Source organism: Paralichthys olivaceus, chromosome 14, assembly GCF_024713975.1.
Source record: "Paralichthys olivaceus isolate ysfri-2021 chromosome 14, ASM2471397v2, whole genome shotgun sequence".
NCBI classification, from domain to species: Eukaryota; Metazoa; Chordata; class Actinopteri; order Pleuronectiformes; family Paralichthyidae; genus Paralichthys; species Paralichthys olivaceus.
The window spans coordinates 15,844,733-15,858,172 of NC_091106.1; the positions used below are offsets into that span (position 1 = coordinate 15,844,733).

General features: G+C 44.5%; 1 protein-coding gene across 1 annotated transcript; it reads left to right on the forward strand.

Annotated features, from left to right (window-relative positions):
• The first annotated feature begins 1,745 nt into the window (after positions 1–1,745).
• LOC109634811 (phosphatidylinositol 3,4,5-trisphosphate 3-phosphatase and dual-specificity protein phosphatase PTEN) lies at positions 1,746–12,015 on the forward strand. Its single transcript, XM_020095510.2, is given in 11 exon segments — positions 1,746–2,746; positions 6,485–6,569; positions 6,716–6,760; positions 6,860–6,903; positions 7,107–7,345; positions 7,580–7,721; positions 9,320–9,370; positions 9,373–9,387; positions 9,924–10,090; positions 10,614–10,895; positions 11,015–12,015. Coding segments are annotated over 11 exon segments (1,335 nt in total). The 5' UTR covers positions 1,746–2,667; the 3' UTR covers positions 11,201–12,015.
• The last annotated feature ends 1,425 nt before the right edge of the window (positions 12,016–13,440 follow it).

Genomic DNA, 13,440 nt, shown 5'->3' on the forward strand with positions numbered 1-13,440 from the left:
TCGCAAAGGCAACAGTACAATGTTGCCCTCTGCTGTCAAGAACTGGTAATGGAAAATGCCCCCCAAAAAAATTGCGGCCAAAGTACATGAATGTAAAAAGGGCACAGTCACTTCGTGTTTCTCGAATAGTGGGTAAGATTGACTACTGCTCCTGACATGAGTTCTTTCACAGAGAATCTGGTTTTTCTACCAGTTGTCTGAAATCAGTCCAGATGTGTTAAATGGAAAATGTGCTTCAACCAGCTGCAACCAACAGTGATGGTGATGTTCTCTGAATTTGTGTAAAATCATCTTTGCCTTTGTTTTACATTGGAAAACACAGGGTGTGACTCTGTACTGGCTTTACCAGCTCGATCTTTTATAAGAGATTAAGCCGCTTTCAAATTACACTTAAGAGGTGGTTGAGTGAACTTGACGGACTGATTAATTTTGCCAGTCATTAAGCTTTAAGGGCTTACATTGCGATGAGGTGAGTTCGCTTCCATGTCGAGAACCAGTCTCCCCTGTAAGAAGCAGATTCCTAATTAGCCTTACGTGGGATCAGATCATTTAATCTGCGATGTTCCAGGTAACCCCATTTAAATCTGCTGAACTGCAAACTCAGGAAAATCTCAAACTACTGTACATCCAGCACGACATGTCACTGAGAAATGACCAAGATGGCTACAGGTGTAAATATCTTGTGACCTGCAGGCCAAATATTCATGACAATAGTAGAGACCTATTGTAACATCTCAAAATGTGATTCAGGCCACAACCTATGGAAGCACACAAGTCACATCTGTACTGGCATGAAGGCTGGTGGGCAAGGATGCTTATTTCATATGAACATGTTCATGAGCTCTGACAGTTTATGTATAAAATGGTTTGCACTCATGTTATGTTGCACAGACTTGGGTTGATTCAGGCTTCTTCAGTTCCAGCTGATACACATTTCATGAAATTGTGTTCTTAATAGTCCTGCATTGCAGATGTGAAGCTCGTGGACGTGAAGCCCTTCTCATCCTGTGGTTGGCTGTCACAATACCAGGTCACAAGAAACGCAGAGCATAGTCATGTGTTCTGACGTTTGGTGTGAATTCAGTCAAACTCATCACACTCAGGTTTATTTCGCAATTAATCACTCAACTGATTTTGTTTGTCAGAATAGAGGGGAAAACTCACGACACAATTTCCCAGAATCCAAAGTGATGTCTTCACATTGCTCCAGTCTGAAAGCGCAGTTAGAAAGAATAAGAAAACCAGTAAGCATCTGGAACTAGTTCATTATTTGGCACTCACAAAAAAAATAGAAGGATGAATTGTGTGCATGCTAATTGATTTTCTGTTGGTCAACTGACTGATTTAGTTACAGATTTTTGCAGCTTTAACATAAAAACCCTGTAAAACCCTGAGAGTTTTTTGGTTCCATCCTCATCATCGACATATTTTGTCTGCGCAACTAAATCTAGAATGTACATATTGGTTTTACAGCATTAGTCTGGATCAATGACATCATAACATAGGCCATACAATAACCAGTGTAACTCAGGGTTGACTGTGGTTTTGTACATATATACATTATTTTCCCTCTATAAACATGATGCAGTGCTGTGTGCTGACATGTACCGGGGACATGTCGTCCTTCTTCTCATCACATATGTTAGTGACAGGCTGAACTGACAGTTTAAACCGCGAAAAGTGACATTATGTTGGAAACTTCCCTTATTACAGCCACACGTGATCACTTTGACAGAAGGGAGCGTCGCGGGCGGACTCATTTTTATCCTTCCGCGAGCAGCACGAAATTACCCCATAGTCGCTCTCTTCCGGGTCGAACCGACCACACGTGTGAGCGGGCGGGTTGTTCGGCACCTGGTGGGAATTGTTGACACGTTACTGTTCGATTCCGGGTCCGCTGGTTTTAAAACAGACGTGGGACTACACGCTGAGGGCGGAGGGATATTTTTTCTAAAATCCCAGCCTGCTCTACCTTCTTTTTTTCCCTCGGTGGAGGCCATGATGGGAGCCTGAGAGTTCAGCTGGAGCGAGAGGAGCGAGAAAAGAAGATGATTCCCCGGGACCGAGCTGTCAAACCAACCCCTGCCGACTCCTGAGCTTTGTTTACCCCGCATACATTCAAGGTGGAGCCTGTCACTTTATGTTCAGATGTGTTCTTGGCAATCAGTCGATGACAATGTTGAATCGTTAGGGGCTTTTTGGATCGAAGGAGGCAGCATTAGCTATTGTTGCTAGCTAGCTGTGCTAGCTAGCTGCTTGGCTAGCACCGTCTGGATACGTGTTTCGGGACCCGGTGAGTCCTCGATCTCGCTGTCGAACGCGGCGGCTGCTGCGACTGAGCCATCGGCCTGGATCGTGTCCGACATCCGGAGCTGGATCCGAGGACACCTGCATGTATTTGATTCGGGGGCGTTTGCAAGACGAATCGCAGGATCGGGAAAGTCGGGCCTGCACGGAGGAGCAGAGCGAGGCCCGTCTTTATGATCCAGAGGAAGCCTGTCTAATCCGACCCACAGCCCCCGCTAGCTCTGCGGGCTAGCGACGTCTTCTACGAGGACCTGCAAAGATCCACAGAGGGAACGACTGCGACGGACACGAGCCCACGGCCGATTCCAGAAAATCCCGTTTTCATCATTCACCCCTTAAAGACTCCTGTCACCTGCTACAATGGCTGCGATTATAAAAGAAATGGTCAGCCGGAACAAAAGGAGATATCAAGAGGATGGGTTCGACCTGGACTTAACATGTATCCTTCCCTGAGCTGCTCGTTTTCACAGCGGCCCGGACACCGACCGGTCCTCGGACCGGCGGCACCGATGAGTAGAAGCCGAGGCGGAGATGTGAGGGGAGTTAGCTGCTACTTAGCTCGACGGCTAGTTGGTCAGACAGCGCAGCTTTGCTGTCACCCAGCATGTTTGAAAGATGGTGGATCTGTCAAAGCAGCGCGCAGAAATGTCACAGGCTCGTTGCAGCTGGAGAAGAGCGTCCGACTGTGCAGTGGTGTGTCGGAGGAGCAGTCGGTCCAGGGATGGTCCTGGTTCGGTCTTGTGAAATCAGCCAGTTCCATTAAGTCAAGCGTGGTTGTCTTTATAATCAGGTGAAGGCAGGTAGATGTTCTTCAGTGGTGGAATGGATTTTAATGTTCACACATGTACCTTTTATCACCTTTAATTCTGCATGATATCACTTTTTCACATGGTGGGTCTCTGGTGTATAGTGTGACCTGGTCTTCCCTCCACCCCCACCCCCCCTCACCCATGTCTTCTATGGGTGAATATTCATTGATGGATTGGAAAAATCTAATTTTACTATATTGTCCTTTCCCATTATGAAGCTGCAATCATTTCCAGATTCAAGCATTTCTATTCCAGGCCCCAAATCTCATCTGTTACCACCGGTGATTGTTGACCTGGTTACCCGGAGCTATATCTCTGGAACTAAAAGTTGGTACTTCATAAACTAGATTAGCAGCTGAATGTTGAAGTTGACCATGACCAACGTAAGTACCAACCCTGATTAGTGACAGTGGGTCATGGTTGTGGTGGAAGTGCACTTGACTTTGCACAAGAGCATCAAAACCGTCTCTTTCGGTATTGAAAACAAGAAGTCAATTTGAACCACAAGTTGATCGACATAAAGTAAATCTGCAACACTTCACAATTGATAGTTTATATATATTTTTTTAAAGCAAATATTCACTGGTTTTAGCTCCTGAAATTTGAATAGAGTCATTTAACATCTTTAGTGTCTCGGCATGTTAGTCAAACATTTGAAATCGGGATATTTTTTCAGCACTTTCAACACTTTACACCAAACGATCGGTGAACTAATCAAGGAAGTACATGTGATGTTCATCCAAAAAGAGAGTGATTGTAAGTTGCAGCCCTCCCCGGTTCCACACAGCATGTAGAGAAATGAAAAAGGTCTGTGTATTTATGGACTGAATTAGCTCTGGTTACTGTCAGCGTTGTGGCATTGATGATAACACAGCTGGGCAGCATCGTTTTTTTTTTTCCCTTTATCCAAAGAATAGAAATGTAAGGCTGAGTGAATTACGTTGATTCACTGCCACTGCAAGAGATAGAGACGTTTTGAAGGGGATTCTGGAAGAGCTGTGATGTAAGTGTGACTGCAGATGCTGGAGCGCGTGCATCACAACGTTTGATCAGATGTTTTTCGCTCAGTGTTGTAATGTGGTGAGTCCTCACATGTCACATATTTAAGTGGCAGGACTCTGTGGTGTGCAGGTGTGAAGGGGGGGTCACGCCACTCAAAGATGCCGCCTGTCTCTGGGCTTGAAGTCTGGTGTCGTTCAGATGTGGGTCCTTTCCAACGATGCCTTTTATCATTTTCTATTTTTTTGGCATGGTGTCTAAAAACAATATGGGCTCTGCTGTTATGTAATGCAGTATCACAGTTCTGGGAATTGCCCTTAAAATAGAGTTGCCAGTGATCTTGTATCAGCGTTGTCGGTCTGAGTGCTCTCTCCTCTCAACCCACCACCTCTCCTTTTCTCTTTTTCTTCACTACTCCCACTCTAATTCTCCCTCCCTCTGCTTGCCCCCTTTCCTCTGCTCTCCTCCTTTCCTGTCCTCCCCACCCCCTCCTCACTCGGCGCTTGCCGGTTCCCACTCTCCCTTTCCCCCCCCCTCTCTCGTTCTCAGTCGTGGATTTGGCGTATGCATAGAGCTGAGGCAGGGCTGGCTTTAAAGAAAAGGCGTGCCTGAAACGGCAGATTTTCTTTTCTTTTTTTCCCTTTTTTTTTTTTTCTCCCTCCTACTTGGAGCTTCCGTCGGGGGTCCCGCATGTGTGTTTCCTCCCAGCTGCAGAGACCAAGCCCCCCATGCTCTGGGCTGAGGTTCTCCTGGGAGCTCTGGAGCTTTTTAAAAACACTTAGAATAGTCTGACTGGGATCGCATTGCCAGTAGGTCCGAGGGTTAGAGTAGCCCATTAAATGGCACAGAAAACCTTTATTTGGCTCTTAATTAGGTCTTTGAGGCATTAATGGAAGGGATTATGGCACAGTTAGTACAGATAGGCCAGTGTTGTGGTCTACAGGGACAGTAGCTTGGCTTTATGCAAATAATATCATAGATTTGCTGTGGAGCTTTTTGAATTCATGCCTCGGCTGATGTATTGAATTCCTCTCGCTGAAGTTTATTGAAGATCGTCCGCCAAGATTCGTAAAAAATTGCATTAATCTTCATATATACGTCTAAACACTTGACCTCGGCCACTTACTCTCGATTCCGTCAGGTCCGGTGATTGAACGCTGAACTTGTGTGTGCACTGTGTCAAAGGGTTGATCTTGTGTGGTTTTACATGTGCAAGACTGCGCAGGCAGCTGCACTTTCTCACCAGAGTCATCAGACCTGTGTGGCAAATTTTTCTGACCAGTTAAAAAGAGATTTGACTCTTGAGAAAAAATAAGGTTTGCTCAAAATGAACCAGACACATCCGATTTGAAACATTCAGCTTTTCTATTTTTTGACACCGCGGCACAAGGAGTGTAAGAAAAGGTTGTCCTTTAGTCTGTGGTTAAAGTGTGAAATCCTGCAGCTTATGGCGACAAGCAGACTTCAGTTACAGGTAGGCGTTGCAGCCAAACCTCAAAGACATGCATGCCAACTCGATTATTCGTTATTTCTTCTGCCACACGACACTGATGTGTGCCTTTAAGATTGAATGTGTGTCACCATGTAATTGTCTCCGACATTTTCCATCACTTTCCTGCTCTGAATTGTGGAGCCAGGTCTCGATGATGTAAGGCAGCTGTAAACGCACAAGAGGTGAAGTACAAGCTGGGCGGTGCAGCCAGGAGTTAAACTCGTGGAATCTGGTGCGTGTGGTTCCACTTGTGTGTCGTCCGTCGATGACTGTTGCAGACGCACGACTACCTTCTGTTGCACCTGCAGCCTGCGAGTCATGACACAAAGGATTCTTGTTTGATGCAACATTTTTTTTTTTTGCCTACCCACGCGTCTTCATGTGGCCTGCATTTGATCTCCCAGATATTCAAATTGGTCCGGCTGAGCTCGAAAGCGAGATAAGCCGAACATTTGCGATCATCCCAATATAACTTTGGGCTCTAAAAATACACGCAGGTCAGTGAGCGGAGAGTCTCCTCGTCACACACATGTGGGCCTGGCTCGAGCAGGAGCGCTGTTACTCCCATCCTCTCTGCCTGCTTCTCACTGTCAAAGCCATCAGTCACAACACACACACACCAGCACACCCTCACATTGACATTTGCTGAAACTTTTTGCTCTGCTGCTCTTCTTTGCATTCGTGTAGGTGTGCTCCTACTCACTAAAATAATTATGTTGACCTAAGACTTAATCAAATGTTTTTTTTATTTAAAAGTGTTAGCTCTTGAAATTTGCCATTGAATACAGCATGTGCTGCTGGGCACACCTGTGATGGCACCTTCTTTGTGTAAAACCATGCACGATGTACATTTTCTTAACCCCCCCCGCCTGAACAGATATCTACCCAAACATCATTGCTATGGGCTTTCCAGCAGACAGACTCGAGGGCGTGTACAGAAACAATATAGACGATGTAGTACGGTGAGTTGTCGCTTCTGCTTCTAATTTGTGATTATAGAGAAGAGAACAAAGACATTTTATTACTTGTGCTCACTCATTTTTGCTCCTCGTTTGCGACCTCATCTATTGATTTACTATAACTATTCTCTCTGTTTATGATTCTTCAGGTTTTTGGATTCAAAGCATAAAAACCATTACAAAATCTACAACCTGTAAGTGTTGCACACGTTGTTTGTACCTGAATGGCTCATTGTTTATTCGCTAACTTCCTCTGTTCAACCGCTAACTGGATTTTGTTTTTCCCATTTCAGCTGTGCAGAAAGACACTACGATGCTGCCAAATTTAACTGCAGAGGTAGGCTAATGTTCTATAGATGTTCCTTTAAATAATAAAAAAGCCTGGTAGAACACAGTGGATATTTAGTGAGGTTTTCATAACTCTTTGTGTCTTCTCCCCTGTCTCGTCTCCTCCGACATGTCTGCCGCTGTGTTCTTGTCCACAATTTTTCCTCCCCTCTCCCGTTACTTTGCGTGGGCCTGCATCCCGTCACGCATCAGTTGCACAGTACCCCTTCGAAGACCACAACCCTCCTCAGCTGGAGCTAATTAAGCCGTTTTGTGAAGACCTGGACCAGTGGCTCAGTGAGGATGACAATCACGTGGCGGCCATCCACTGTAAGGCCGGGAAGGGCCGAACAGGAGTCATGATCTGCGCCTATCTCCTCCATCGCGGCAAATTCCTGGAGGCCCAAGAAGCGCTTGACTTTTACGGGGAAGTCAGGACAAGGGACAAGAAGGTACGATGTTCACCTGAGACCAAACGTCACAGCAGTGCTTTATCAGTTCCTCAGACAGTTTGGTGCCAGAAAAGTGTGAAAATGTGTATTCAGTTTGTTGTTTTGTGAAACGGAAAAGCTGTAAATTGCTGGTTTTAAAAAATGTTCTCTTTAAGGTTAAGATGCAAACACTTGAACACACAGAAAAGGCGACGTCATTTCCAGATCTCTAAAGTGTTGTCTTTGTTGTTGCAGGGAGTAACGATCCCGAGCCAGCGCCGCTACGTCTACTACTACAGCTACCTACTGAAGAACCAGCTAGAGTACAAGCCGGTGGCGCTCCTCTTCCACAAAATGGTGTTTGAGACTCTCCCCATGTTCAGCGGGGGCACCTGCAGTGAGTCACACTCATGTTCAACTTTAACTCTAAACTAAGGTGTAGGCACGCACGCCGCTGTTCAAATGGGACGAGAACCTTGTGCGTTGTAGGGCTCACCCACGCTGCAGATTTAGCAGAGAGCAGGTCACCTGTGGTAGAGCTCACACCACAAAGGATTTTCAAATATGGCTGAATCTGCTGCACTCATTTTGAACCTGTTGACTAAAGAAAGCAGCTTCTTATTGATTATGTTGTTGCTACTTAGAAATAATTCTCCTAAATGAAATCCCTCATCTGTGTGTTATTATGGTTTTTCAGGTCATAGGATGTTTTTTCTTCCTTTGGCATCTGTCACTGAAGAAAACCATTTATAATTTCTACTTTGAAGTAAACCTCCAAACTCCTGCAAAGTTGAACAAGTTTGCATTTTAGTCACCGTACTTTACATTGTTTTAGATTCCTTGTAAGGAATTAGTTCAAGAATTAAAATCCTCACAGTCACTGACTGTTCTGCACACGCACACAACCAGGATCTTATTTAAAGTCATGACAAGAATTAAGTGTGATGGTTTTTTTATTTTACATACAATAAGCAGTGTTAACAAGTTTCTTTAGCTCATGAGTATTTACATATCAATGCATGTTTGCTTGGACCTTAAGTTTTATGGCCTTATTGTAAAACAGTGCATAAGCAAACAGTGGCTGAGTGACACAGACACCAAGCAGTCGGACTGTGCTTTATTTGAAAAGTGTGCCGAAACCAAAAACAACCAACATCTGTACTGACTCCACAAGCACTAAATTACCACTGACACGTCTGTGACACATCGGGTGTAAATTTCTAATGACTCCTTTTCAGTGTCCGTGTCTATATTCTCCCAACATGTCAGTGCTGTGGAGTTGAATGTATACAGAAAACCGCTTTTGTGGTGTAATAGCGTCTGTTTTGGTCTTCAGAGGCAAAGAAGTCAAATAACCCAGGTTTTTTTCTGCTCAAATGTGTCTGACTCACACAGTGTTGTGCTTTTTTGGTATCTGAACTTGTCCATTTTTAACTGACGGTCAGAAAAAGAAGAAAAACACACCTCCTCTTCCTTCATTTCAGTGGCTTTTTCCCTAACACCTGACTGTGCTGAGCAGCTCTCACTGTATCGATCCTTCTCTTTCCTCCTTACTCCCCTTTTTAAAAAGGCCCTATTCTGAGTTTGATGTCTTCACACACACACCACCCTTTTTTAGCCTCAGCTTTTAGGTCACTGCACCAATAAAGGAGTAGAAGCTAGTTTGATAATTGTGTCAGAAAATAATCCAGCATTACACCTTTCTGTTTGTCCAATCCAATTGTTTTGTGCTCATTTGAGATCTTCAACGATTTCAAGTTTCCCCTTTCTTCCTTCCCCTTTTGTGAATCTCACAACACATCAGGTCCGGTGTAAAACCTAAAACGTGGACACATCCACTTTCAAATTCACGTACTGTATGATGTTCTTTTAAGAGAAGCTGTGTAGATGTACATATTTGTGTAGATCTCTTTGTGTTTGTGCCTGTTGTGCTGTCAAGCCCCTGACAGGCCAGCCAGGCTCTCTTTTGTGATAATCTCCTTCTCTCTCTCTAAGGGGACAGTACCGTTAAAAACAGGAGCGAGCCGACCCCTCAGGGCTTCAAGAAGGGAATTGGCATTGGGGTAAATGAGCCTTTTATCCATTATTATCATTTCACTCATTTGCTTTTATATGGCCCCAGAGATCCAGCAGGCAGGAGCAGTCTGAGGTAGACATGTTGCCTGGCAGGATGGGACTAGCTCACAGGCATATGAAGTCATCTCCAACATCACCCCCCCCACCCCTGACAGGAAGAAGGAAGGATTCAAATCCTTGTCGCGCTGGTTCAAGACCAAACTGTGACTGTCTCAGAATAGGGTCCTGTGTCTCTGGGTCTCTTTGGGTGCTGAATTTTGTAACCTTCCCTTTCTCTGATATTAATATAACGTTTTTTTTTGTTTTTGCACTTATTCAACTGGGGGGTGGCGGGTTGTCTGGTGGGGTGTGCTTTGCAAACTCATGTAATAACACTTGTATCCTGTCTCTTGATCCACTCCCTCCTCTTGTCATTCACTCCACATCTTGTGTTCTCTGTCTCTTCTCACAAATCTCATAACCTTGACACCCCCCCACTCCTTCCTCAACCTGTGCAACATCAACTCATTTTTTTTAAACGCAGATCCCCAGTTTGTGGTGTACCAGCTGAAAGTGAAGATTCACACGTCGCACCCCGCTCACACGCGGCGCGAGGACAAGCACATGTTTTTCGAATTCCCCCAGCCGCTGCCGGTTTGTGGAGACATCAAAGTGGAGTTCTTCCATAAACAAAATAAGATGATGAAGAAGGTACGTTGTATTTCTGTGGCTTGGTTCTTGGCGCTGACAAATTTCTGTTAATCGATGCAAACTTATTTTTGCTGCTGATCTTCATGATGTCCATTGTGTTAACTAACTATAAGCTGACGTGATAAAACATTTCCCCCCAATTTTGTGGGTGTTCATAAATCCCACGAAAAAGACCAAAACCATATATGAAGTTTTTTTACCCACGCTTTCTATTTTGTTGAGAAATTGTTAAAAACACATGAATGAGGCGCAGTGTCCCACTATTAGATAGTATTAATTGATAAAAAATAGTCCCTCAACAAATGCACTATTTTGACAGAAAATGACAGAGGCTAAAGCCTCAGGAATGATCGGGTGTTATGTGGGCGGTTTTTTCCATCTTCAGAAAGAACAGATATTAGATGGAAATTTGGAAAGTCTTGAGAAGAAAATGGATTTTTGTAACAATGAGAAAAATATGAGCCCAGTCTCAAATTTGATCAGAAACATACATTTCTTATCTCTCATCATCTCTGTTCTCCAGGACAAAATGTTTCACTTCTGGGTGAACACCTTCTTCATCCCTGGACCAGAGGAAAGCGGGGACAAGATGGAAAACGGGGCAGTGAACAATGCGGAGAGCCAGCAGGGGGGACCGGGGCAGGGGCAGCCACAACCACAGCTACAGATGCAGACGCAGCGCGCTGAGAGCAGGGACAGCTGCAGGGACAGCGACAGGGACTACCTCATCCTGACGCTCACTAAGAACGACTTGGACAAGGCCAACAAAGACAAAGCTAACCGCTACTTCTCGCCAAACTTCAAGGTAAGCAGTGACAGCAGCAGGATTTTAGATAATAATGGGAAGATCAAGGATAAGACTTGTTTAAGATTATTTTTATTGCACAGACTGAAGTCAGATGTCTTTCTAATTCCCAATTTCAGGTGAAGTTGTATTTTACGAAAGCCGTGGAGGAGCCTTCGAATTCTGAGGCAAGCACTTCAACATCCGTCACCCCGGACGTTAGCGACAATGAGCCAGACCATTATCGATACTCTGACACCACTGACTCTGATCCGGAAAATGAACCTTTTGATGAAGAGCAGCACACGCAAATCACAAAAGTGTGAACTCTTTTTAAACAGGAAAAGAAGAAATTATACACCAGAAAAAAAGGAGAAAACTTGAATATAAACTCAAAAGAAGAACCTTTGTCCCTTCCCTCCCCCAGACGGCAATAGAATATCATCATGTCAAATGCCAATTTTAGGGAAAAAAAGATAAATATCCTGACCAATATATTGTTTTTTTTATTTTTCTTTTTTTCTTTGGCACGGCCATGTACCATGTGCGAGGTATTGACACTGTTGCCCCATGGGAAAAGGTGCTGTAGCTATAAAAAAAAAAAGTGTTTATATATATATACATACGTATATGTATATACATATATACATGCATATATAAACAAACTTTTTTTGTGTCAAAGACAATGGAAAGAGTACCACAATCAGGAGACGGGAGTTGAAGTGTGGGAGAAGTTAGAATGATATACTAGGACTATGCTGCTCCTTCTCCTGTCTAAACCAAGGCCAGTGCTGCAGTCACTTTGTTTCACTCCCTCTCTTCTTCCCCTCCTCCTCCCTCCTTCTCCTCTCATCTTTTACTCTCCCCCCTCCATCCTCTCCTCCTTCCTCTCCTCCTTTACTGTGAATGCTTCTTGTGCTCTTTGCAGGCTGTCTCACGTGACTTTTGGCCTTTGTGCAGTGCAAACTGCATGCGGGCAGTGGGTTGGGGGTGGGTGGGGTTATGAAGAGGCTGTGATGATGTCTAAAGCATTGCCATTCCTGTTCCCACTGTGTATACGTTAAATTATGCAGAACAAGGCATCCCATGTAATTGTTAATGTTTTTTTTATCCTAAGATAATAAAAATATAATACACAAAACAGCAGGGAGACAAGTGTTTGCAATAATGTCGACACTACATTTAAAGGACAGTGGTGATTTGCATGTATTGGAATTGGCGTCCATCCCTAATAAATGTATGCAATGTTGTCTTTTTCTTAAAGAAACCAGCTCTGAGATGTGTCTTCTGCTGCGTGGGGTTCCCCAGTGCTTTGAGTCATGCTCTGAAAATTACATCAGCGGTTTATGTAATACTCTCCCCTCGCTGTTGGCGGTTAATGAAAATCATGTAGAATGAAAATGAATTTTGTAATATGCGTTTGTTGTCGAGCAGCGAGGCCGGCTGAGTCTTTCACTTGACACCGTAGCTGTCAGCTGAAGTCATAACTTTTAAGTTCCAGACCCATAATCTAAACTTGGGGGGTGTGGTGAATGTGCACAAGCGCCACACTTGATGAGAAAAATGCTGTAAAGCAGGTTGTCGTCACAGCTGCTGGAGCTCTGTTAACAGTAACTTCCTGCTTTAAAGGTCAGCGCTGCAAATAGCAGGTGGGACCTGAAGTAGGGAAGTGATGGAAGGATTATTATTTAAAGTTCAACTCAGGGCGAAGAGCCCACTATGGAAAAGATCTAACAGAGTCCACCAGCGAGCTGAGCGTTTGCCTTAATGGCACAGAAAAATCTGTTGATTATCAAGCACACTGTTGGAGGGTGAATAGTTGGATTTCATTTAAACTTGACTGGTAACTGGATCTTCATAGATCAGATGTAGAACTTCTGTTTTCATATTTCTGCCAAAGAACTTTACTTTTCCATTCCCTCAATTGGTTTCAAAGCAAACTGAACTCTGAACCCTGACAACAACATTAACATCGGAGCCAAAAGCAGCCTGACCTCATACCAAACCATCAGCATAGCGTGCAGAGAGGCTGGTGCTGGTTAATCAAGGCGTTCTTCACATGGAACGAGCAGAGGAAGGAAAGGCTACCAGCCCAGGAGGGAGGAGCATGAGGCCCCCGGGCAGTCGAGCCTGCTCCACTCGCAGGCTTGTGCGACTCCCCCAAATGAAAGAGTAACAGGATTAACGACCATGTCACTGTGATAGCAGAGCACAGAGTGACAAGACCCTGGCTAAAGCAGGGCCCAACGTCTCCTGATAATAAAATAAAAGTATGAATTAAACATATATGTTTAAAAAAAGGTTCTACCCCCAGAGGCAGGCAGTCACATAATCCCCCTCTGCTCTATTAAGACTCGGTCCCCAGCTTTTTTCGTGTTGATAGAGACATCAAAGCCAACCAGTGCAGCGTCAAATGAGACAGGCTGCAGTCGCAGGGGCCCGACGGTAATTGGCTGAGCTGAGAAGGAGGGAGAGACTCTGCTCGATTAATAATGAATGTGCTGTGCTGGGTTGAGAAAGACCAGAGAGAGATGCCTCAGCTCTCCACAGGCAGGCGAGACTGAAG